At 37.3% G+C, this 27,652-nt stretch overlaps 1 protein-coding gene across 1 annotated transcript in view; it reads right to left on the reverse strand.

The window, feature by feature from the left end:
• Positions 1–5,890: 5,890 nt before the first annotated feature.
• Positions 5,891–27,652, reverse strand: part of ATG3 (autophagy related 3) — a 33,931-nt gene continuing 12,169 nt past the window's right edge. Inside the window, exons 5-12 of the mRNA XM_020890886.2 lie at positions 19,001–19,108; positions 16,405–16,454; positions 14,273–14,354; positions 10,424–10,458; positions 10,031–10,186; positions 9,165–9,292; positions 7,679–7,747; positions 5,891–6,142 (exon numbers count right to left, since the gene is read on the reverse strand). Of these exons, the coding sequence (XP_020746545.1) occupies positions 6,061–6,142; positions 7,679–7,747; positions 9,165–9,292; positions 10,031–10,186; positions 10,424–10,458; positions 14,273–14,354; positions 16,405–16,454; positions 19,001–19,108 (710 nt within the window). The 3' untranslated portion in view covers positions 5,891–6,060. The remainder of the gene's footprint in view (positions 6,143–7,678; positions 7,748–9,164; positions 9,293–10,030; positions 10,187–10,423; positions 10,459–14,272; positions 14,355–16,404; positions 16,455–19,000; positions 19,109–27,652) is intronic.

The raw sequence follows: 27,652 nt of genomic DNA on the forward strand, positions 1-27,652 counted from the left end.
CCTGTAGTCAGGAGTTTTCTGGTGTTCTCAGGTTTTGGGCTTAAGCCTCTTGCCTCTGGATTTCAGTCTTATTCTTTCAGTAGCCTCAAGACTTCTCCCTCCATACAGCACTGATAATAAAACTTCTAGGTTAATGGTGAAAGGATTCTCCACAGTGAGGGACACCCAGAGAGGTTCACAGAGTTACATGAAGAAGAGGAGAGGGAGGAAGGAGATAGAGGTGAGCAGGAGGAGAAAAGGGGGGATTCAAGAGAGGAGAGACAGATCTAGGTTGTACTCTGTTCCCTAAGTGTTCTCCGCAGTCCAGAACACCCACAGAGATTCACAGAATTGGATTGAGAAAAGAAGGGGGCGGGAGGAAATAGAGGTGATCTGGGGGAGAAAAAGGAGAGTCTAAAGGGGGAGGAGTGATCATAGCAGTAATCACACTCCTGAGTAAAAATGGGTACTGAAGGTTGGATTCTTAAATGTCCAAAATTGATACCAAATACTGAAAAACGAAGATTAAAAATCTAGAGTAGAGGTTAGAGTCTTAAAAATACAATATGAAAAAAACCACAAATACACAAAAAACTTAAGAAACATATATATGAAGTTTGCTTTAAAAATAGGGTCCTTTTTTTTTTTTTTTGCCAGGTTATAGTGGGTTATAAAAATGAAAATTAAGGAGTAATAGAGGACTTTAAAAAAAAAAAAGAAAAAAGAAAAAAATTTATTTAATTTAAAAAATAATAGTAAAAATATATCTAGGAATTTCTCTGGAGCTGTTGCGGGCAGTGTGGGTTCAGTTCAGTGTCAGATAGCTCCTTGTTCGAGCTTACACTTCTCGATATCTATAGGCCCCTTCCTGTGTAGTGGGTGTTAACTACAGGGATTTTAACCTGTTGTACCTGTCACTTCTGAAGTGGTTCCCTTTGTTTATTTGGCTTCTGTTTGCAGATCTCTTCAGTGTCTAATTTCCGCCCTGACACAAGTGGGTGGAGGTGGTCTCTTGTTTAGGTTTGCTTGTTCAGTTGTGCTGTGCGGAGGGTGGGACACAGCAGACAAATGTCACTGGCGTGTGTGGGGAACACTCGCAGTGTTCCAGCCACACTGGGTTTGACCCCGCTTGCAGCGTGTGTGCTTCCCCCATCTACACTGCTCAGGGTCCAGGCTGCTCTCCAGGGAGCGGGCCCTGAGCTGCGTGCACTTCCCAGGCCTCAGCCATTCAGATTCAGGTTTTTGGGTACTCCACAAAGACGCAGACTCAGTTGGGCCTGCGTTTTGTGCCTTCCCCACCCGAGCAGCTCAGGCAGCTACGAGCTTGACGAGTGCGCTCTCCCCGGGTGCAGCGTGCATTATCCCTTCTGCGGTCCCGGCGTCAGTTCTGGGCATGCCGGTCGGGTGCGCCTTGTGTCTGTTCTGAGGAGCTGGACTCTAGCTGCGACCCTCCCGGCGGATGTCGACCATCCAGTATCTCAGGAAGTCTTTAGTTAGAAGCTGGGAGCCTGTTTGCAGTTTGGTAGGGGATGCGTCTCTGGGGCCGTTTGCCCCTTTCTCCTCCGCCCTGCCTCCTGCCTCCGGTGGGGGATGGGCCGGTCTGTAGCCGGCTAGCTCTTCTCTGGTATTTGCTCAGTCCTTCGTTCTGAGAATGGGCAGGTAGTGCCTAAATTTAGGGCTTTTCCCAGGTTAATTCTCTCTCTCTTGCTATCCCAGTTTAAGTTGCTATCTCACATTAGCTCCCTCCAATTGCCCTCAGGGCATTCAGGCCCAGTCCTTACCCTAAGCAATGCCACCTTCTCCTCTCTGTTTTGCCCCCACTTGCTGGCGGTGGATGCGGGCGTCTGGGGTACTTTTCTGCTGGGAGTTGCTTTTAGGCATGTAATCTGTGGGTTTATTTTTCCTCCCAGTTAGGTTGCCCTCCTAGATTCGAAAACATCCCCCAGACCCGCCAGTGAGAGGGTTTCCTGGTGTTTAGAAACTTCCTCTATTAAGACTCCCTTCCTGGGATGGATTTCCATCCCTAACTCTGTTGTCTTTTTATATTTTATATTTTGTCCTACCTCCTTTTGAAGACAATGGGCTGCTTTTCTGGGTGTGTGATGTCCTCTGCTAGCAATCAGAAGTTTTGTGGAATTTGCTCAGCGTTCAAATGATCTTTTGATGAATTTGTGGGGGAGAAAGTGGTCTCCCCGTCTTATTCCTCCGCCATCTTAGTTCCCTCCTCCCAGAGTGAGTTTCTTTAGGTTTCTCTAAGTGTGATCCATGAATCAATCTCCTACAATAAAACCTTGTGAGTTGCTGGTTTAATAAGAGTCTCAGGCACCAGTATATGTCATGGAAGTAGAAGGCAAGACTCAGTTTTTGAGAGACGTGATATGTATCAGTGGGATGGGGTGGACAGAAGGCAAGAGGATGACTCAGGGTTTTGGCTCAGCAGCTGGGTAGGTGGTAGTGATGTTGAGTGGATAGAATTGAAAGTGAATGGGTTTTTATTGTTAGTGGTTTGGTTATGGTAAGTGCTGTTTGGCAGTGAATATAAAATCAGGAGTTTTGCTTTAGACATATTTGAGAGAATAGGAACAAAAAAAAATGAAAGAGGAAACTACAAAGGAAATAACTGAGCTTACTAAATTTACAACTATGTTTAAGATCTAGCCATGCTGTTTCATGTGTATCTATTATGTATTTAATGGCTGTACAGGACCTGGTATCTCAACAAATGATTATTTCCCAGATCACTTCCAACTCCTGCCACCAGAAACAAAACAGCAACAAGCATCTGCCTGTACGTCCCCTGTAATACAGTAATCTGTGTGTGTGTGTATATATATATTACTGTAATACAGTAATCAATATATATGTTGTGTGTGTCTCTATCCTCAGTTCCTGACAGTGTTCCTAAAATCCTTAAACTCTGAAGTGATAAGAGCACTAAGAACATCTGTTCTGTCAAGATAATTTTGAGTGGGCTCTTGGATTGGACTCATAACCAGACAGACCAAGCCATGCTTGGAAGTGTAGAATTTTCAGTCCCACCTCCCCATCATCCTGAGAGGGAAAAGGGCTAGAAACAGAGTTAACTATTGATCAGGCCTATGTAAGGAACCAGAGAAGGCAATGGCACCCTACTCCAGTACTCTTGCCTGGAAAATCCCATGGACAGAGGAGCCTGGTGGGCTGCGGTCCATGGGGTCTCGAATAGTCGGAGACAACTAAGTGACTTCACTTTCACGTTTTGCTTTCATGCATTGGAGAAGGAAATGGCAACCTACTCCAGTGTTCTTGCCTGACAGCGGAGCCTGGTGGGCTGCTATCTATGGGGTCGGACAAAGTTGGAAACGACTGAAGTGACTTAGCAGCAGCAGCAGCAGCATGTAAGGAACAGTAATCCCAACAGTATGGTTTGGAGATCTTCTAGGTTGGCAAATACATCCACTCTGAGAGGGTGATGCACTCCAATTCCACAGCAACAGCAGCTTCTGTACCAGGACTTTTCCAGACCGAGAGGGTGATGCACTCCAATTCCACAGCAACAGCAGCTTCTGTACCAGGACTTTTCCAGACCTCACTCTTCATCTAGCTGCTCATGTGTGCTCTTCATCATATCCTTTAGAAACTGACAAATGTTAAGTGTTTCCCTGAGTTCTGTTAGCCACTTCAGCAAAATTACTGAACCAAAGGAGACATACTTAATGTGACTACATACTACCAGTTTCCTCTCTAAAACAGCTATACCATAAAGAAAACCATCGACAAAACAGACAACCTATTAAATGGGAGAAAACATTTGCAAATAACGTGAATGATACTGTTCAAATTAATAACCTATGCAACTCATCATCAAAAAAAATATCTAATTTAAAACTGCACAGAACTGAATAGACATTTTTCCAGATGAAAAGCAGATGGCCAACAGCACATGAAAAGATGTAATATTGTGTATCACTACCATAAGAGGCAAGGAAAAAATTGCACAAACAGCTCAAAGAAATCTGTAGTTTACTTAATAGTATTGCATCATTAATTTCTGAGTTTTGATGAGTGGTTATGCAAGATATTAACATTAGAGGAAGCTAGGTGAAGGATGTACATGACTTCAAATTCTTTTAAAAATATAAAACTATTTCCAAAAAAAATGTTAGAAAAGAAAAAAAAAACCATCACCATTTACTACTATATATGCAAATAAGACATTTAAGAATGACATGAAGCTAATATAAAAAATAAACTAGATGTGAGGGCTTATAAGACTGTTGCACATAATCTGAATCCCAATTCTAAGTTCATCAAAACAACTTCACTGTACATCAAACCAACCCCATTTTTCTTGAGTGCTAGTTGTCACTTCCTTCTCTAGGGGTATTCCCCACCCAGGGATTGAATCTGGGTCTCCTGCACTGCCGGTGGATTCTTTACCAACTGAGCCACCAGGGAAACCCTATTTTATATATTAGGTACCCATACAAAGATTTCAATAGGAAAAAAAAGACCTGAAATTAAAAAGGTTTGACCAACAAAATCATTTATGCCACCTAGTGGTGACTGAAATAAATGACTGTTCGCTTAAAATAAGATTTGAGAATATCTGTACTTAAAATAAATAAGGCTTAACTGGGAGAAAACGTTGACAATACCTATTATTACATATCATTTAGATTAAAGGTATTAAAAAATAGGATATTTCAGTAAAATCAGTTGACTGCTTAGTTGTTCAGTCATATCTCTTTGCGACCCCATGGACTGCAGCCCACCATGCTCCTCTGTCCATAGGGATTCTCCAGGCAAGAATACTGGAGTGGGTTGCCATGCCCTCCTCCAGGGGATCCTTCCAACCCAGGGATCAAACCCAGGTCTCCCATATTGCCAGCAGATTCATTACTGTCTGAGCCACCAGGGAAGCCCAACATCAGCTGAAGATTAAAGAGTAACCTGGTGGCATGCATGAGCAAGCAGGCTATTCAGTCATTATTTTCGTTATGGAGATTTCCTTAAAACACAAAAACTGAGTTATAATTGGAAAAGAGAGAAAAATAAAGGGGCACTGAAGGTACGGAGAGTATTCTTGAATGATGAGGATTAATAAAACAAACCTAGAAACTAAGGTTCCTTAAAGGCAGTCAGCCACTCCTGGTATGTGCAGGGATGAAAAAGAGGGACGAGGGCAATGTGGCGGTAACAAAGAGAATGAAAATGGGAGTTCTCAGAGGGCCTGGGTTCTACTCCTTGGCTCTGTGAGTGTTCTTGCACACTTACCCTTTCTGAACTCCCAGACCCAGATCTATAAACTATACAACAAAGGGACTTCTTTAAACTTTAATATTAACTTAATTTTAATGTTAATTAAATTTAATTCAATTGAAATTTTAATATTCTATCCCCTGGAGGAAATGGCAACCCACTCCAGTATTCTTGCCTGGGAAAACTCATGGACAGGGGAACCTAGTGGGCTACAGTCCATGGGGTCACAAAGAGTTTGATGGACACAACTGAGGACGCATGTGCGCACATGCACTCACAGGCAATCACAATAAGAAAAATATTCTTGAATCCAGAATTACTCTGGAAGTATTAACAAAATAAGCAACAGCACTTAATTTCCTGGCGCACAGTAAGTACTTCATCAATGTTAACTATTAGCAGATAGGAGACTTAGGGAGACAGAGGGAAAACAAAAGGAACAAAGAGCAAGAGAAAGAAGGGAAAGGGAGTCTAGCATGCAGTATTTTCTAGTCCCAGCTCTCACACACAAATACACATTTAAATACCTTCCTCATAAATGTGAACCAAAAATACTCTTACCATCATTCTGTATGATATATTTCTACACTTAAAGAATTATTATTATTTAAGAAAAATGCTATTACAACCTTTTTGATAAGAAGCAAGAAAAAAACTCTCTTTACACTCATTTTTATTAAACAAATAAGGCTGGTGGTGGAACTTTTTTTATTTAATGCATAAACATAAGTCTCTTTATTAGAGAAATTGTACATATTGGTGAATACGGTCAATGGTCACTATGGGTTAATTCCTTAAAAATCAGAACCAATAATTAGGATAGATTCTATGCTCTCTTTGTTACATTGTGAAGTGTCTTGTGTAGTCATATTCTATTGTTGGAATGACAGCTTGTACAAATTTCAAGAAAATCAGAAGATACCTAAAGGTTTTTAGCTAAGGAAAACAGATTGGTAAATAGTTCTGATTTAAGCTAACATTGTAATTATCCATTTTATTAAGCAATAACTCCTCAGAAAATATATAGAAGACAGAATCTTAAATCAAGTATATTAAGAAAACATTCATTCACGCAAGCTGGTATCTATTCAACACAAGGCTCTCTACAACTTAAGAATGTCTGACTTATCCCGATTTAATATTTGCATGTTAAGACTTCTTAAAGAGTACAAGTTCTTATTAGCCCAAATATTTTAATATATAAATAAGGACATTGTTGCACAAACTTAAATGAGTGGGAAATGGCTTTTTTTATTGTCTGTAAGTTTTTTAGAGTATGTTAGGAAATGAGACAGTGTGGAGAATATAAAAATTCTGAAGCAAAAGAACAAAAAATAGGTAAAAATCCTCCATAAGGACTGATTCTTGGTTAGTATATGTACCTGCCATAGCATCTGCTATACTGGACTGTCTTTAACAAATTCCTGATTTTTTTTCCTATGTTCCAGTGCACTTAGAAACATTAAGAGCTTAATTTTTAATTGATGACTCAATTAGAATTACAGAGTCTTCCAAGTTGCTTTATAGCTTCAAAAATAGAGATGAATGCTCATATTATGCATAATAGGCTTTCAATGGTAAATCTGGTTTGGACCAAAAACTCCCGGTTGTTTCAATATCACCTCAGCTCAATGTTTCTCTGAGGGACACACAATCTATTGGCAATGCTCATGTTATCTATAGTTCCAAGACAGTGGCAACCCCTCAGTCTACATCTAACAGTGAGTGGCATGAACTACTCATTCAAGATGTTTGGTATTTAAACCATTGACTTTGGCTGCTTTTCACAAATCCAGGCTATGGGCATGTGTATTTCAGGACCCACTTAATTCCTCTTGCCAACCCCAGAAAAATAAATGGGTGCTCATATCTGGAGAAAAATGAGAATACTGTATTTGAAGACTACCTGAAATAGAATTCATGTGCTTTTACTTTTCTTCACTTCAGAGATCTCAGATCGACAAGACCCAACTTTACTTTTTACCTGATAGAAAAGTACACTTTTGACAATCTGCTAAATTAGGAATATATCTGAGGAAAAGATATTCACGTGTTATCCTCTAAATTCACAGGTTACTCATCTTTCATCAACAGATTAAGCGTTTTGAGTTTCTTTTTCATCAAGAGTTAACAGTTATGAATTGCATACTCTCAGCCATTGCCTCCTGAACAAACAAAGGCACTTGGCAAGCTGCTACCTAGAAGCACATATTGCTCTGAAGCTCCGTAACAAAGCAGAGTGAACTGGTTCACACAGGGACATGTGTTCAACAACTGAACGAGGCCAGAACTATCACAATGCAACATCTGAGGCCAGAACTATCACAATGCAACATCTTCCAAACAAAGACTCCCACTAAGATTTCCACATATGAGGGGCTAAATTTCTCAAAAAGGGCAAAAAAAATATCCCAGAAGCACTTTGCCCCTAGTCACATACACAGACAGGTAAGGATACATATGAACACCAAGTTCTCCCCCTCCTTCTGCAACAGTCTCAATGATTTTCTTCATCACCTCAGCATGCCTAAATGTAAAAGAATAAATATTAGTATAGATCAACTGGATCAAAATAGGAAAAGAAAGTTTTTGTTTGTGAAAATTTTTACTGTCAGTGATTTTAATATATAACAGTAATAATGTAAAATATTCTCCTCTCTACTCCCCAACAAGCCAGACTGTTGAGTCATGCAGACAGTTTTACTGGGGGAAGGGGTAATTTTAAAAAGCTATGGTAGTCACAAAGGAACACAATGGAACTAGTTAGCTTTCCTATAATGGGGGTGGAAGGGGGAGTAGGGCAGAAAACCAGAGAAAGGGAAATCATGTCAGGGTACAACTACAGAGCAAGGGCTTTCTGCTCTGAGAAAAAAACAAGAATCCAACCAGACAAATTCAAAAAAGTTACATGAAAACGGTTGGTTAAAAACAACAACAAAGAGATATTTATAATGCTGTGATTTTTGACTGCTTAAATATTTAACTGAGAATAAGCCACAACTGAGTTAAAGAAAAGCCAGTTGGTCAAAGTTCACATATATATTTTTTCAGATAAAAATTATCTGATTCTATTTAGAAAAAAATTTTTTGCCTTTATATAAAAGATATTTATCTAAAGTTTTCCACAAATCTTCTCATGGCCAACTGGTTAATCTCCTATGCTACATAATACGGTGATATCAGAGTAATTACCTGAGCAAATTAACTGAGTAAATAAAATCATACAGAAGAAATGAACTTTTATATGTATCCTGGCTTAAATAACATCACTTCAATCTCTGAATACAACCTTCATGACAGAGGCAGTCAACTTAGAAGATGACAGTAAATGTACTGGCCCTGAGAATATGAAGTCATAATCTGAAGCAGCCAATGGCAAGGCCTAAAATGCCTTGATATGTATATAGACTCAGTTTCACTTTTTTAGCCCTGTGATAACACACTGATACAAAGAAATACCAAATTATAAAATGTACTTGATTTGGTAGGGTTGGAAACTTCTTAACTGAAAAGTAGAGGAGAATAGAAATTCTGCACACATCTCCCTTCACTAACCAATAAAAGGAGATTAATAGGTCACCTAGAAAAAGCACAAAGTTAACTTTATATTCCACATTCACAGAAAGATATCACAACAGAGCAAACCATTAGTATTTTTTAATTTAAAAAGAATCTTCCAAAATATTCTTGGAGCTAGTAACAGGAGTAAAATCACAAAAATCTATACTATAATACAACACACAAAGAACAAAAAAATATTCTTAATGAATTGAAACTTAAAAGAAATTGATAAATTTTTTTTTGGTCTTACATATTACTTAAACACAAAAACATTTCTAAGGAAGACAATAGAATTTTATTTATGAAGTAAATTTTCTTCTGTTCAGACACTGTTTATACAGACTCTCAAGTGGTAAATCCATGAAGTGTACACACACACGCACCTGCACGGGTGAACTGAACACATAGGAGGTGGTGGGAGATGAGGATGATTTTCAATGGTCACTGTTTTCTTCACATGATCTTGACTGATGTCTTCGTACATGTGCTCAACTGTTAAAGGCTGCCGTTGCTGAAAGCATAAAAAATGCTTTGAAATTACTATTTAAAAACTTTTAGGCCTAAACCTTAGTCTTTATAATATACTTAGCCCCACCTTCCACATAACTTGCAATTTCAAATTCTATACTATTTAGAATCACCAGATTATTTGGGGCAAAGTTTATATCAAGTAGCCAGGGAGGAGAGTCTGTCCATCAAGGCTATGTGAAATCAGCTATCACGTAATACAGAAAAAAGTTCACAAAAAGGCAAGTTCAGAGCTATCAAAACATTTTATAACTTTATAACATCTTTTAGGCCTATTTGTTTTCCATTTATAGTCATTGGAATGACAGGCTAAACAAGTTAATTTTATTTTAGTTTTCCTTTAATTCAATTAAGTGAAAGTCTACAGGGAAAAAAACTCCACATGCAATATGATCATTCTGCAAATGTCTACCCATAATCCCAAACAAAATTTAATATAACAAACCAACTTCAATTTTCCTCACATTTCAAAGGGTAAGTTCAAGGGACCAAGGAATAAATGTAACAGAATATTTCTGTTTAATCCTTAGCAGTGCTGTTTCACATTGAATAATTCCTAGTTTCTTCAAAATAAGAATCAAATTCAACATTAATCACAAAATTACAAAGCAAATGATTCCTAAAACTTGAAAGGCCAAAATATATACCCATGGACTTAATGACAAAAGATTCAACCCTCAAATTTTAAACATTTACACTAAAATTTTTTCTTTATTTTTACCTCATCATAGCCGAACAACCATAGTCGTGGTGTCTGGTAATATTTATCATAAGTGATATAAAGGTCATAAGTTCTGGTTTGCAAAATAGCATCTTCACCTCCAGCATCAGTTTTAGCTTTACAAGCTTCTACTATTTTCCTTGTATCTAAAGTAGCCTGGTAACAGTGGAGAAAAATTTACAACCATTAAAATCACTATGTGATGTTTTAGCAAATCATCCCATCCTATGTATTTTTTATTCAACAGCAGATATAACAAAATTCAAAGCTAAAATGTTATATGCTATAAACAATGTACACATAAAAAACTCATTTGATAGATCAAGATATTAGGAACACTAATCCCCAAGTTTACTCATTAAAAATTAACTAAAGAAAACTCAATTTACAAACCTCATCTGTTTCCAACAATCCACTCTCTTCATATTCTGTTATAAAAAGCAACAAAAGATTAATCAAGTTCAAAATAATTTCTTAAACGAAATTACATATTACTTCAGAGAATGCAAAACCGGGTTTTTGCTTTAGTTTCTATCGAAGATATTGAATAAATTAGAGAGCTAATTCTGTATTTCTAAAGAAGCAGACACTTTACCTAACAGTGTCAGAGAAAGTCGGCTTACTTAAGGCTTGATCTATTACTAATACCAACTGGCACAATAATACTAGAGTCCTTGGTGACTCCACAGGGTATGCAAGGATATTTATATAACTGCATAAGACATGCTCGTTAAGGTCATCAGTGACTTCCACTTGCTGAATCCAGTGGTAAATTCCCGGTTTTCATCTTAATTGATATCTTAAGAACATCTGGCATGATTTATTTCTTCTTCCTTGCAATATTTTCCTTCCTCAGCCTTTAAGATACATTTTCCTGGCTTTCCTCCCACCTCACTAACTTTTCCTTCACTATCTCCTATGCTGGTCCTGTTCAATATCTACAGTAACCAAAAGCTCAGTTTTTGGAACGTGCCTCTTCTTCATCCACACTGACTCCCTTGAAGATTTCATTTAGTCCCAATGACTTTAAATGCTGATGACTTTTGAATTTATCCCCTTACTGCAAACACTGATACCCAACTGTTATTTATGACTCGAATGAATGACTAGGGGACAGCACAAGTATCACATGTCAAAAACTGAGCTCCTGACTTCCCCTCCAAAGCCATTCACTCCCCATATGAATAACATCTTTCTACACACTCAGGTCAAAAACCCTGGAGTCACACATGACCACTCATGTCACATTCAATCCAGCAACAAATACTCTTTTGGCCCTACCCTCAAAATATCTAGAATCTTCAGTTTCTCATCACCTCCAGTTACCACCTGAGCCCATGTCACAGTCATTTCTTGCCTAGATTATCAAAGTAGATGCCTAACTGTTGTCCCAAACTCCTTCAGTGTTTATTCTCAACACTGAAGTCATAGCGATTCTTTCGAGATCTTAAAATCTCATTCTGTTGTTCCTTTACTTAAAAAAACCCCAACAGCTTCTCATCCCAGAGTTAAAGCCAGGGCCATACACCATCCCAGGTTACCTCTCTAACTCCACTCCTTATTACCCTCTCCTCACGCCTCTCTAAACATAGGAGCCTCCTTGCAGTATTTATATAAGTCATATGTGTTCCCACATCAGGGCCTTTGCACTCTTCCTCAGATAACCAAACAGCTTGTCTGCTTACTTTTTGTCAGGCTATACTCAAAAAGCATATCCTCAGTGAGGTTTCTCTTAACCAACCTATTTAAAATTTACAACACTCATCCTACTACAAGACTCCCTGTCTCTGCCTGTCTTTACTTTTCTCCCTAACACTTACAACCATCTGAGATAGTTTATGTTTTGCTTTATCTATTGTTTTTGCCTGTGTCCCCTAAATCAAATATTAGCTCTGTGAGATCATGTCTACTGCTTTATATCCAGCACCAAATGTAGTATCTGATATATAGATACTGTCTTGCTCAATAAATATTTGCTGAGAAATGGATGAAAATTAACTGTTATATTAGGTACCAACGACACTTCTTAAGCAAAATTCCATATATAGCAATTCTTTAATTCTATCCAAGGGAAATGTAACAAACATACTAGAAGGTGGTCAGATATTTAAGGCAATTCTACAGCTTGAACTCTAATAAAACAGTTCAGTTCAATTCAATTGCTCAGTCATGTCCAACTCTTTGCGATCACAAGGACTGCAGCACACCAGGCTTCCCTGTCCATCACCAACTCCCGAAGCTTGCTCAAGCTCATGTCCATCAAGTTAGTGACGCCATCCAACCGTCTCATCCTCTGTCATCCCCTTCTCCTCCTGTCTTCAATCTTGCCTAGCATCAGGGTCTTTTCTTATGAGTCAGTTCCTCACATCAGGTGGCCAAAGTATTGAAGTACTAAAACAGTACTTTATTCATAAGGTTTCCTGCTCCAACTTGACAACTGTATACCATTCAGAGACAGAATCCAGAAATGAGTATTTGTGCAAGAAGGTGGTCTGACAACTATGAGACTTCCATGTGGAAATGAATCTAAACAAGTAGATCTAGGTTGGGGTTTAGATATGTATGTCTTGAGCATAGACACAGTATATGAGGTTCCTGTGATCAATTTTGGTTATAAGTAAACTCATCTGGATTTCTTCAACGAATAGAAGTAATACATGGAAATAAGGATAAAATTCTCACTAGAATCTAGGAACAGATATACAGCTAGGTTTCATGGAAGCTCAAAAGTAATTTTGGAAACAAAAGTGAAAGATACTTATTCTTTTTGAAAGGTACTTTTTTAAGTAGAAGGCTTCCCTGGTGGCTCAGATGGTAAAAGAATCTTCCTGCAATGTGGGAGACCTGGGTTCGATCCCTGGGTTGGGAAGATGACCTGGAGGAGGGCACGGTAACCCACTCCAATATTCTTGCCTGGAGAATCCCCGTGGACAGAGAAGCCTGGCAGGCTACAGTCCAACCCATGAGGTTGCAAAGAGTCAGACACAACTCAGCAACTAACACTTTCACTTTTTAAGTCAAGACTACTCTGGTTGATTAGGCTAGGCTGCCGCTGCCTCTTCAGCAAACACCACCTGCCATCTCTACAGATACTACCTTCTACTTCTGCATTCTATCTCACTAAATTCTAGGTACTAGGGGGATTTGGCCACCTTACAGCCTCCAAAATGCCTGCCCTGTCATTTTTCACATTCTTTTCCTTTTCCCAACTGCTAATCCTCTCTCTATACATACACATATTCATATTTAAACTCTCATAGAAAATCTAATGCAGTTTACACACCATTCTTCCTGCCAGACTACAGTCTCTAATTATAGAAGTTACAAGAGTAGATAAAAATCTACCTGGGAGTGTAGGGAGTGAGCAGAGAAAAGAGTGAAGCACCATAAAATACCAACATTTAACAGCTAAGCAGAAGTAAAAAAGCCTGGGAAGAAGACTTAGAAGAAACAGTCAAGCAAGGAGGAGGTAAATCCCATGTCATAAAAACCAATGGAGGAAAAGGTTAACAGAATCATATAAATATACAGAGAAGGTAAGTATTATAAAGACAGATTGGGCTTAACAATCTGGACTGAACAAGAGAGGTTGTCCTGGTGACAGCACTTTCTTCCATCTAATTTTAAATATCTGAAATTTCATGTTAAAGATCATCAGGCTAATGAAGTATGACGTTTTGAATAGCCATATACTTTTAGACCTGTATTACTGTGTTCTGTTAGTATAACGGGTTTCAATCTCTTGTAACTATAATTCACTAACACATTAAGTCTCAACTCTCAACTGGCAATGCTAGGAAGGCACTTCAGATTCTTGGGAAGCAGTGGAAGGATTCCATATAGTTCAAAAGGCCCCATTAAGAATAACTATCATAAGGTTTAAGTAGTAAGATGCTACCAAAAAGGAAAAAGAAAATATTAAATCCCTGAACAAATTTTCTTCTGTTCTGAAAGAATTTAGGAATTAGCTTAAGAATCTGTATCTCATGGCTGTCTCCAGCATTAAATATTTACGATCAATACTGATCCAGCAGAAATAATTCTATCAAGGCCATGCTCTTGGTAAAGTCCAAGAGCAAGGTAAGTTCTGCACTTATTAAATTTAAACTAAACAAATCCTCTCTAGGCTGTTCAATGTTAAAATTCAGAACTCAATAAAGTAGAATTCTTAATCCACACCAATTATATATATTCTAAAATCAATACTCTACTGTAATTAAAACAAATCCATAACACAAATACCTTCCATATCTGCAGCTTCTCCTTCATCTTCCTCTTCCTCCTCCTCACACAAAGCTGAGCAATCTTTGAGTTTTATACTGTCCTTTGAAATTAATTATATTTAAAGTCATTTAAATATGTTCATGAGTTCAAATACTGAGCACCCACATGCCAGCACAGTGTTAACCACTGCAAAAGTAAGAATGATGAGATATTTCTTAAACTCAAAAACCTCCTACTTTATATGATAAACCCATAAACCAATCATTAAAAACCATGTGCTAACCACTGTGACTGAAAAATATAAAAAGTATCATAGAAGCACCAGGAGTCATTTAAAAATTGTTGCCAGTTACACTTCTGACAAAACAATATTTCTAGCTAACCAATTCAATAGTATTAGAAAGTCAGTTCAAAGTTAACTGGTACACTTAAAGGAGAAATATATATATATTTTTAAACCACAATACATTTACATGTTAATATTATTACAAATCAAATACTATCATATTCTCTAATTTAACATTCCTGGTTGAATTAAGCAATTATAATTATTATAACATATAAGATTTCAGTTCAATTTCTTAACTATATCTGCATTAATAATGCTAACCAAAGACAAGCCTAATATAATATACAATTATCATTTTCACAAAATTAATATTCTAAAAATCTGAAGTCAATGTAGTAGGTCAAAAAACTGGACATTTAGTTTCACCTAATTTATATAATTTTAATAGTATGCATTCTAAGCACTAAATTATAAAAAAAAAATCATGTAAATTCTGTATTAAACAGGAAATGACAGGGAAGATAAATTCTAGTTGTAAATTATTCCAAGTACTCAACCATTAGTAAGACAGGAGAATGCTAAGTGGGATACTAAGTACCATATTAACCATTATTAAATTTATTAAAAATTCCTGAGAGGGTTTATCATAAACCTATCAAAACAATGGATCCACACTCTGCCATTTATTATTCCCAAAGTCTGATCCATACACACTAATCGCTGGAATAAACAAGAGCTTCTGAAGCAGCAAAGTCATTTATATAATTTCTCCTTAGTCAAATTCTCCAAAAAGCAGAACTTCAAAAAGATGAATTTTCAGACTAATGAACTAAACCTTAATCCCTAGCAAGCATAAAACTGTACACTGGAAAAAAAAGAAAAAACCTTGTTTTGGTTTTTAACACCTTCTGTTAAGCCCCAGTAACAAATCCCAAAAGATCCCAATGACAGAAACACACAAAGACGATGATCTTAAACTAGGAACTGCTGCAGCTAACTGTTTCAGAAAGACAAAAAGAATGGATACTCAAAAATAAGAGAATGGACTATTTAACAAAATAGTTAAGAAAATATAAAGGTGAAAGTGTTTTGCAGTATTTTATAATATTTTAAACAACTATATAAAAATATGAAGACAACTATAATCATTCTTTAGAAATGAAAACCTAATATAGTCTAAATTAACTGAAAAGTTTCAAGCAGAAAATTTCTACCCAATTGTATATTTTTACCCTTCCTTCAAATAAACTGTACAATATAACCCAACTGATTTAGCTTTCACTCATTCAAAATGTTATGATTTTGAATGCTATAAAGCTTCCTTTAAATTTTCAAAATGAAAAACAGAACAAAAACCAAGAAACCCTCAAATTAGCAGTAAATTAAGAAACTTCAGAAGAAATGAATAAACTGCTTAAGATAGTGCTTAAACTACAAACTTAAAAATGGTATTATCAGATATCTATTACAGTAATCAGCAAGTAAGTAAATCCCTTCAAAAACCTCCACTTAACAGAATGTGTGGGACTTCTGTTTAAAAATAGAAAGCCATTTCTTATAAACTGGCCTAGAAATCTTCCCAAATAGTAAAAATTTATAGATTTTAACCAATTACAGTCTCAAAAAATGTTTTTCTTAACCATTTGACAGAGTAAAGAAAAGAGAAGCTCTGGGCAACAGTAGTGTTTTGGTATGTTGATGCAGAATAATGAGAGGAAATAAAACAGCTGGAATTTCAAAGAGTTGATAATAAATACTGATAGTAAGAGTTTGCATATGAATGATATGAATAACCTCAAAATAAATATACAAGCAAATAATTAGGTCACTGAACTTAAAAACATAATGAATTAACCATTACCTTGCTTTCCAGTGTAATCTCCTTAACTGCTTCAGTTATTCCTGCAATACCTGTTTAAAATTCAGCAGAAAATTACTAAAATTAAGTTGTAAAGATCATCAATTTACCTGATTTGAGCAATACAAAAACACTTTAACATTATCTAAATTCTCAAAGTTCTCTGAAATGAGAAAGCAATGTTAGCAGCACTTTTACAAATGAACTCTAACAGGAATAAATAATCACAAAGGTACTTCTCAAAATTAAAAATAGTAACTTTTAAAATATCAGTTTAATATTTTATCATAAATTATCCTAGCCTATCTTCATTTAATATCCTTCATTTATTTTATTTACTTTCCTTGTGTGAGTCTATCAAAATAAATATTCTCAGAAAGTAAACAGAAAGTGAAGACTATAGGGGTCATATAACCTGCAATGAAATTTTCTCAATAAGATAATGGTTATGTTAAATATGCTATTTGCTTCAGAGATCTAGGACATCCAGAGGAAGTAATATCACATCAGATTTATGAGACTTTCTATTTTAGCACTTCTATATTTTATATAGTCCTCATAAACACTATTTTGTAAGGGAGTCACTGTAATGGTTTCTTCCTATGAAGAAATGAAGTCTCCAGAATAAGAAACTTGTATAAATCTCAGTTACATGAAGAACCTGGGATTCAAATCCACACCTGCTCTTCGGTTCAATGCTCTGTCCACGGTACCTCATTAAGCAGCTACCTTGGAAACCACTTATCTCAATGAAGGTAACATTAAGAAGGTGGTAGGATCACAAGTCAGCTAAATATATTTCTAATTCAAAATATCCATCAGTGTTTTCAAATGATTTAACAAGGATGGGAAACAGTAAAGGAAAAAAAAAAAAACCCTAAACACAAAATATACTTTGCTCCTTTGTTTATCTTCTGAAGCTTTGATATATCTGTTCAATATATCCAATCCAAAGACTCACTTTCAAAGAAAATGTCAGTCACAATCCACAGCTTGAGCATAAAGCTTTTATATCAGAGTAGTTTTTCTATAAATTATTTTATAATAGGTATGATTATTAACATAATGGATTTCTATTACAACTCACTGAGACTACTTCACAGAAACAAAGAAAATAAACCTCTTCAATCCATCTAAATATAATGCAGTAGCATCCCATTAAATCAGACTCTCCTAAAAGGAGGACATATTGGAAAAGAAAAAGAAAGCTCAAAGGATTCTAATGAAGGTAACACTGTACCAGTTGTGATGGTTAATCTCATATGTCAACTTGGGTAGGTTATTGTATCCCATAGTTTGATTAAACAACAGTCTAAATGTTACTCTGAAGGTTATTTTTTAAACGTGCTTAACATTTAAATCAGTATACTTAGAGTAAAGCAGATCACTGTAGGTGAGCCTCATTCAATCAGGAGATAAGAAAAAGAGACTTAGTCTCTTAAGAGACTTTTTACTTAAGAAAAAAAGACTGAGTGCTCTAAAAGAATTCTGCTTCCAGACTGGCCTCAGACTCTAGCTCTATCAACAGACCATTACCAGTCTTCAGACTGCTGGCCAACCTGCCCTTTACATTTCAGAATTGCTAGCTTCCACAATCATGTAAGGACTTCCCCAATGGCTTAGTGGGTAAAGAATCTGCCTGCAATGCAGGAGACCCCAGTTTGATTCCTGAGTCAGGAAGATTCCCTGGAGAAGGGATAGGCTACCCACTCTAGTATTCTTGGGCTACCCTGGCGGCTCAGATTGTAAAGAATCCACCTGCAATGTGGAGACCTGGTTCAATCCCTGGGTTGGGAAGATCCCTGGAGGAAGGCATGGCAACTCACTCCAGTGTTCTGGCCTGGAGAATCCCCATGGACAGAGGAGCCTGGCAGGCTACAGTCCATGAGGTCTCAAAGAGTTGGACACAACTGAGTGACAAGGGATAGCACAGCACAATCATTCCAACACCTGCTTATCTCTGTGAGGAATGCTTTTGTTAATACGCACCTGGATGCTGGGACAGGAATTAAGGAATACAACTAGACAACTGAGAGGCTCACTAACTTGACATCAGAAACGTAGTACTATAACCAGTGGCTCTACGGCACTACTCAGTTGAGGAAAGAGGATGATTTTCAAATTATTTTAAGAAGTTGTTCAGTTATTTTCTCTAGGCCTTGACATAACAATATATTCAACTCATTAAGGAACAAGAAAGCTTCAAATCAAGGAACTTAAGTCCTGAATCTGTTTCTGAATCATCTAAGGAAACAGATGGCAGTGTCCTTTACACAGAGCAGAGGAAAAATGAACTTAAAGAGGTACTTTTTCCTGTGCAGATTATTTAGACCTCTGACTACAGCAGTGAATCTCAACTAAGAGCAATAATTTTGCCTTCATGGTATATTCGGCAGTGTGTACTGGCAAGTAGTACAGTACTATAAAATGTGGTACACTCCAAGGGCATTTTTTCCTAATTTGTTCTCTAGCTTCTTTTCAGGTAAAAATCTCCTGGTACAAAACTATGCCTTGTGTTGCTTTCTTTATTTTTTAAATCAAGGCTGTTATAAAAGAGTTTAAAACAAATTAAACACATGCCATTCTATTCTCCTCTTACCTGTATTATGATAAGTATCTACCCATCCCCCATCACCATCATCTTCTTCAATGATAGCTTCCAATTCATCTGAATATTCCATCTGTTTACACCGCTTGTAGCACGGAACTATAAAGAAATGGCAAGGGCAGTTACTAGAATATATTCTGCTTCCTGTAAACCCATTTTAAAAAGAGAAGGTTTATTTTGTGAAATATATTCCTACCACCAAAATATTAAGTGAATATGATATTTTATTCCTAATAAGAGTATTTAATAGTTACACTCAACCCACAGACACATAATTATTTGATGACACTTATCTTTCCCTAAATAGCTTTGTGAGAAGACAAGTAGAAAGGCTCTACTGAGAGTGTTCAAAGTATTCTCTACCTTTATGATATGTGATCAGCAAACCTGAAGTCAGAGGTGACATTGTTCAACCTCAGGCTAATGAGTAACATATAATTTTAGTGGCTTTACTCTCAGAACATGGAGGGACTACCTGTCATACTCGGAGGTGGTAGAGGTGACCTCTGGTTTAGAATGTTAAAGTAACTTTCAATATGAGCTTCTAATTTGTATTTAAGCTTCAGCTATTAATAAAGGATAAACCAGTGTAAAGTTCACTAATCTGCTAAACTTTACTCTCTTACACAAACTGGTGCCAAGTTCTTCATATAGCATATGCTTCGATCAACAGGTACTATCCATATAAACCTAAAACTGAAAAATTATAAGGTAAAAACATTACGATGTGGGGGTCAACAAAATGCTATTAATCTCATGACCAATCCCATCAAAAACTATACTATAGAAAATAAAAAACTGATGTTTTATACATGTTTTCCCTTTCCTATAATGAGTAGAACACAAATCAATGTATTGTTATGTCATTAGCCTGTGACTATAACAAACTTTTGATGGTTGTTTTCAAAGTAGCTTCATAATAACCTCATTAACTTCATAAATACTTGTTTCAGAAACACATTTGTGCCTACAGGTAATCTTTCAATGACACAGTGGATAATAAAAACCTCTAGCTTTGAGATTTTAGATATCAAAGGTAGTATCAATTATACCTTCCATGAAAAATTTAGGTTTAAAAAAGACTGATATTAAGTAGCTGAAAAGATTATAATTATGAAGTCCACTTAAAAGGACTTCAAAAAAGTCCACAAGCGGACTTCCTTGGCAGTCCTGCTGTTATAATGACTCTGCACTTCCACTGGAGGGGGCACGGATTCAATCTCTGGCCAAGGAACTAAGATCCTGTACGCCACTGCAGTCAGTGCAGCAAAAAAAACAACAAAAAAAGCCCAATAAGAAGTCCAATTTTGCTTAGAGCCTCATCATAAACCTACACTTTTTTTGGCAAAAAGAAATAACAAAATGGAAGGAGATAAAATCAAATATGGAAAATAATAGTCTATCATAGAAAATCCATAGGAAAAAAAAATTTACCATAGGGAAAGGCTACCCACTCCAGTATTCTGGCCTGGAGAATTCCATGGACTGTCCATGAAGTCACAAAGAGTCGGACATGACTGAATGATTTTCACTTTCATATAAAATTCAGAATTTCATTAAATTTCTAAGTTTCTATCTGAGAGAAGCTAGAAGTACAGCTTTAAGCAAAAATTAAGATCAGTAAGGAGGAGGAACAAGATGGTGGAGTAGTAGATGGATGTGGAATACATCTCTCTTCATGGATACATTAGGAATACACCTTCAGACATAAAAGTGCTTTTCTTTCAGGGAGCAAGGGACTTTTAATTTCACGGCTGCAGTCATCATCTGCAGTGATTTTGGAGCTATTTAGGCTGCCACAAATCAGCTGTTTCCCTTTCAGCCTTAAATGTTTCTCCTCTGACTCAGACACCCGAATGTGGGGATCAGACCCCTGCTTCAGTTCCCCCCACTCACTGAGGGCAAAGAATGAGATGGTTGGATGGCATCACTGACTCAATGGACATGAATTTGAATAAACTCTGGCAGTTGGTGATGGACAGGGAGGCCTGGCATGATGCAGTCCATGGAGTCGCAAAGAGTCGGACACGACTGAGCAACTGAACTGACTGACTGAAATGAAATGAGAATCAGATAGTCCTTGCCACTGCCATACATACCCTAGATGGCACAGTGGCTGGAGTTTAGGGATTGTGGAGCAATCCCAGGGCAAGGGCTGCTGTTGACTGCAGAGAGATGGACTGAGGGGATGTGAAGGAGGACACTGTGGTGGGAAATGCTCGTGGAGGAAAGCTGGGCAGCCAAGGAAGTAAGGCAATACGGCTGAGTCATGTGTAGGGGGTGGAGCCATAACCATAACCTCTCTCCCCTGACACACCAGCATCAGCAGCTGAACAAGAGAGGCTGGCCCATCAAATGCCTGATGCACTGAATTACAGAGTAGGACCCCACCCACGTTGCCCCTTTAAGTGCCTGAAGCACCAATCTACAGAGTAGGATCCCAAGCAGGGGCCCCTCTATGTGCCTGATGCTCTGAACAACAGATAAGCACCCCACACAAGGGAGCCCTGTAAGTGCCTGAACGGGCAGAGCTACTATGGGGAAAGACTGGCCAAATAGGCCTTCTGATCGCCAGCTACAAGAGACTCAAAAAAACTCTGATAAGGCCATAACTCCTGCAGCAGAGGTAGTCCATGTCCTTGCACAGCTGATGCTGCCAGGGTCCCTGCAAGCCAAGCAGCTGCGCTATCTTCACGCTCAACTCTCACTGGCACAGAGCTGCCTCAGGCAAAAAAAAGTCTTGCATCTATGCACACAGGGTCGCTTAGGTTGTGTCGAACTCTTTGTGACCCTGTGGACTGTGGCCTGCTAGACTACTCTGTCAGGAAGGGGGGTTCTCCAGGCAAGAATACTGGAGCATATTGGCCAATGCTGCTGCTGCTGCTAAGTTGCTTCAGTCATGTCCGACTCTGTGTGACCCCATCAATGACAGTCCACAAGGCTCCTCTGTCCCTGGGATTCTCCAGGTAAGACTACTGGAGTGGGTTGCCATTTCCTTCTTCAATGCATGCATGCTACATCGATTCAGTCGTGTCTGACTCTGTGCAACCCCATGGAGAGCAGCCCACCAGGCTCCTCTGTCCATGGAATTCTCTAGGCAAGAATATTAAGGGTGTGTTGCCATTTCCTTCTCCAATATTGGCCAATACTGGTTGCCAAACCCTTCTAGAGTACTGGATTTCCTGCTGCCCGAGACCCCAACTCCTCTGAATACTTGGTGCTGCCAGAACCCCTGCAACTCAAGCAGCTGCACCACCTCCACCTGGCCCTCACAGAGGCAAACCCAGGTCCTCCAAGGCAGCCTCAGGAGCAAACCCCAGTGGAAAACCCATATCCAGAGGTGGAAATAAAACCACAATTGAAACCCAGGGGCAGTGTCACTAAGGAAAAAGACCCAAAACCCTCCTACCAGCTGTACAAGCAGCAGATTAAATCCATACAATCAACTAGGCAGATTTTGAGTCTGTGGAATATATAAAAGGTCATTGAGAGCTCCCACAAAAGGAAAAGGACTAGTTCTGACAGCTGTGGACATTTGGAGGCAAGAACATGGAGAAGGACCAGATTAGAATCTGAGCTACCCTCACAGCAGGTCCAGAGATCAGCACAGTGTTAGAGGGCATCCTAGGGAGGTGAAGTGAACTGTGACTCCCAGTGAGGGAAAGGACCCTGACAGCAGTGATTCAAGAAAAACATTTATTCTTATGTTTTGACTTGTTCTGTAGATTCTCCTGGATTTCCACCCACCCCACCCCCGTTTGTTGTAGTTGTCAATTTTATTGGCACTATGAAATCTAACTAAGCTTTTGAGCTTTTCTTTTTCACCTCAGTCACATTTTTATTGCTGTTATAAACCTCCACCTCTATGTTGAGCTTTTGCAGTTCAGGGGAGTTCTTTAATTTTAATTTTTTAAATCTATTATTATTTTTCTATATTTATTTCTCCATTTGCTTTTCCTACTGTTCTTTTCCCCTTGCAGTTAACCTTTTATATAAATCTTCTTTATCTATCTCTATTTAACTTTGCACATCTATTCTTTCTTTCTTTTCCTTCTTTACTTTAGTCTCAACATATTTGTTAGTTTCATTTTCATTGCTTTCTACCCTAATTGGCACCCTGCTTTTAGTTTTGTTTTCCAGTTTGTGCTTTATAGTTTTGTTCTGGTAGACATAATTTTTGGTTCCTTTTGTCCACCAGGCGAGTCTATTTTACTTTATTTTTGTTGGACTGTTTTGATTTTGCTTATGGGTGTATATGTATATGTGTACATTCAGTCACACTTTTAATAGTCATTATAAACCTCTGCCTCTACATTGGGCCTTTGAAGTTCTGTGGAGTTTTCCTTTCCTTCCTTTTTCCTTTCTTCTTCCATATTTTTTTCTCTATTTCATAATTTAAATTTTCTTAAATCTATTATACTTTTCTACTTTTCTTCCTTTGTTTGCCTTTCCTACTGTCCTTTTCCCCTTACAGTTAATCTTCAATATATACAAATCATCTTCATCTACTTCTATTTAACATTGCATAGCTACTCTTTCTTTCCTTTCCTCTCAACATATTTGCTACTATTATTTTTATTGCTTTATTCCCCAACTGGCACCTTGCCTTAGTTTTGTTTTCCAGTTTGTGCTTTAGTGAAGTTGTTCTTAACTGGTAAATATAATCTTTGATTTCCCATGTTCGCTGGGTCAATCTACTATACTTTATTTTGTTGGACTGTTTTGACTTTGCTCATGGGTATATATGTATATGTGTATATATATTCCATTATTTTAAGTATTATTTCCCTGATTTTATAACTGCCATTTGTCTGGGGCTCATCTTTGGTTTCTCATTTTGGATTTTTGTTTAATCTCACTTAATGCTGTAAGAAACCACTTGTGGAATCTTTGATCCTGACCTGAGCCTTTGGAGTGGGAGCACTGACTCCAAGACCCTGGATTACCAGAGAACTAACCCTAGGGAGTATCAAATAGTGAGAACTCCCACAAAGGAAATTACCTGAATACAAGACCCAGCATCACCCAACCACCCTGTGTAGGATGCCTCATCTAAATAAAACAAAAATACAGTCATCAGCAGACAGGATTATCACCTCATTCAGCCTTGCCCATAAGAGGAATAACAAAGAAAAATTCAGCACAAATCTCACCCTATAAGAAGCTTACACAAACCACTAGACAAACCTTAGAGGGCAGAAACCAAAAGGAAGAAAGAATTCAACCTTGAAGCATGGGAAAAAGAGACCTCAAACACAATAAAGTTAAAAAAAAAAAAAACAGCAGAGAAATGCTACACAAATGAAGGAACAAACTAGAAACACTGAAGTCCAAATAAATGAGGAAATAGGCAAACTAACTGGAAAAGAATTCAGAATAGTGATAGTAAGATGATCAAAAATCTTGGAAACAAAATGGAGAAAACACAAGAATCAACTAACAAAGACCTAGAATTAAAGAAGAAACATACAGAGACAAACAACACCATAATTGAAATTGAAAATACTCTAGAAGGAATCAATGGCAGAATATCTGAAGCAGAAGGATGAAACAGTGAGCTGGAAGATAAAATGGTGAAAATAACTTCTGAAGAGCAAAATAAAATAGAAAGAATGAAAAGAACTGAGGACAGTCTCAGAGACCTCTGGGACCATATCACACGTACCAACATTCTAATTACAGGAGTCCCAGAAGAAGAGAAAAAAGGTATGAGAAATTTTTTGAAGAGATTATAGTTGAAAATTTTCCCAACATGGAAAAGGAAATAGTCAAGTCCAAGAGGCATAAAGAATCCCAAACAGGATAAACCCAAGGAGAAACACGCCAAGACACATACTAATCAAACTAACAAAGACCAGACACAAAGAAAGAATATTAAAAGCAGCAAGGAAGAAACAACAAGTAACATACAAGGGAAACCCCATATGCTTAACAGCTGATCTTTCCACAGAAACTACAGGCCAGAAGGAATGGCAGGATATATTTAAAGTAATGAAAGGGAAAAATCTACAACCAAGATTACTGTACCGGGCAAGGATATCATTCAAAATTGATGGAGAAATAAAAAGTTATTCAGACAAACAAAAGTTAAGAGAATTCAGTACCAACAAACCAGCTTTACAACAAATGTTAAATGAATTTATATAGTCAAGGAACACAAGAGAAGAAAATAGATCTACAAGATCAACCCCAAATAATTAAGAAAATGGCAACAGGAACATACATATCAATAATTACTTTAAATGTAAATGGATTAAATGCTCCAACCAAAAGACACAGACTGGCTGAATGGATACAAAAGCAAGACCCATATACAGGCTGTCTACAAGAAACCCACTTCAGACCTAATGACACATATAGACTGAAAGTGAGAGAATGGAAAAATATATTCCATGCAAATGGGAAGTAAAAGAAAGCTGGAGTAGCAATCCTCATATCAGACAAAACAAACCTTAAAAATAAAGAGATAAGGAAGGACACTACATAATGATCAAGGGATCAATCCAAGAGGAAGACATAACAATTGTAAAAATCTATGCACCCAACACAGGAGCAGCTCAATACGTAATACAAACACTAACAAACATAAAAGGAGAAATTGACAGTAACACAATAATAACAGGAGACTTTTAACACTCCACTCACACCAATGGACAGATCATTAAAACAGAAAACTAATAAGGAAACACAAGTCTTAAATAGTACATTAGATGAGATGGACCTCATTGATATCTTCAGGACATTCCACCCAAATGCAGAAGAATATACCTTCTTCTCAAGTGCACATGGAACCCAGGATAGACCACATCTTGGGTCACAAATCATACCTCAGTAAATTTAAGAAAACTGAAATTGTATCAAGCATCTTCTCCGACCACAGTGCTATGAAACTAGATATCAATTACAAGAAAAAAGTGTAAGAAATACAAACACCTGGAGTTTAAACAACACATTTCTGAATAATCAACAAATTCCTGAAGAAATCAAAAGGAAAATCATAATAAATTTTAGAAAACAAATGACAATGAAAACACAACTCAAAACCTATGGGATGCAGCAAAAGCAGTTCTAAGAGGGAAGTTTATAGCAATACAATCCTACCTCAAGAAACAAGAAAAAAAATCAAACAGACAACCTAACTTTACACCTAAAACAACTGAAAACAGAATAACATAAAAACCTCAAAATTAGTAGAAGGAAAGAAATCATAAAGATCCCAGCAGATATAAATGACAAAGAAATGAAAGAAACAGTAGTAAAGATTAATAAAACTAAAAGCTGGTTCTTTGAGAAGATAAACAAAATTGACAAACCTTTAGCCAGACTCATCAAGAACAAAAGACAGAAGAATCAAATCAACAAAATCAGAAATGAAAAAGGAGAGGTTACAACAGACAATGCAGAAACACAAAAGATTATGAGAGACTATTATGAACAACTACATGGCAATAAAATGGATAACCTGGAAGATATGGGCAGATTCTTGGAAAAGTTCAATCTTCTAAGACTGAACCAGGAAGAAATAGAAATTATGAACAACCCAATTGCAAGCACTGAAATTGAAGCTGTGATTAAAAAAATCTCACAAAAAACAAAAGCCCAGGACCAGATGGATTCACAGGAGAATTCCATCAAACATTTAGAGAAGAGCTAATGCCTATCCTTCTAAAACTCTTCCCAAAAATTGCAGAGGAAGGAGCACTTCCAAACTCACTCTACAGGGCCACCATCACCCTGATACCAAAACCAGGCAGACAACACAAAAAAAGAAAACTACAGGCCGGTATCACTGATGAACATAGATGCAAAAATCTTCAACAAAATTTTAGCAAACAGAATTCAGCAACACATCAAAAAGTCCATACACACCATGGTCAAGTTGGGTTTATTTCAGGGATGCAAGGATTCTTCAATATATGCAAATCAGTCAATGTGATAGACCATATTAACAAATTGAAAAATAAAAACCATATGATCGTCTCAATAGATGCAGAAAAAGCCTTTGACAAAATTCAGCACCCATTTATAATTAAACTTTCCAAAAGATGGGCACAGAAGGAACCTACCTCAACACAGTAAAGGCATACATGATAAGCCTACAGCAAACATTATTATCAATGGTGAGAAACTGAAAGCATCCCCCCTAAGATCAGGAACGAGATAAAGGTGCCCACTTTCATCACTACTATTCAACATAGTTCTGGAATTCCTAGCTAAAGCAGTCAGAGAAGGAAAAGAAATAAAAAGAATCCAGATCAGAAAAGAAGTAAAGCTCTCACTGTTTGCAGATGACATGATACTACACATAGAAAACCCTAAAGATAGTATCAGAAAATTACTAGAGCTCAGTGAATTTAACAAAGGTGCAGGGTACGAAATCAATACACAGAAATCATTTGCATTTCTATATACTAACAATGAAAAATCAGAAAGAGAAATTAAGGAATCAATCCCATTCACCACCGCAACAAAAAGAATTAAATATTTAGGAATAAACCTACCTAAGGAGACAAAAGAAAGGTACACAGAAAATTATAAGACACTGATGAAAACAAAGAACCCAATCAAAAAGTGGGAAAAAGACCTAAACAGACGTTTCTCCAAAGAAGACATACAGATGGCTAACAAACACATGAAAAGATG

Source organism: Odocoileus virginianus, chromosome 4, assembly GCF_023699985.2.
Source record: "Odocoileus virginianus isolate 20LAN1187 ecotype Illinois chromosome 4, Ovbor_1.2, whole genome shotgun sequence".
NCBI lineage: Eukaryota > Metazoa > Chordata > Mammalia > Artiodactyla > Cervidae > Odocoileus > Odocoileus virginianus.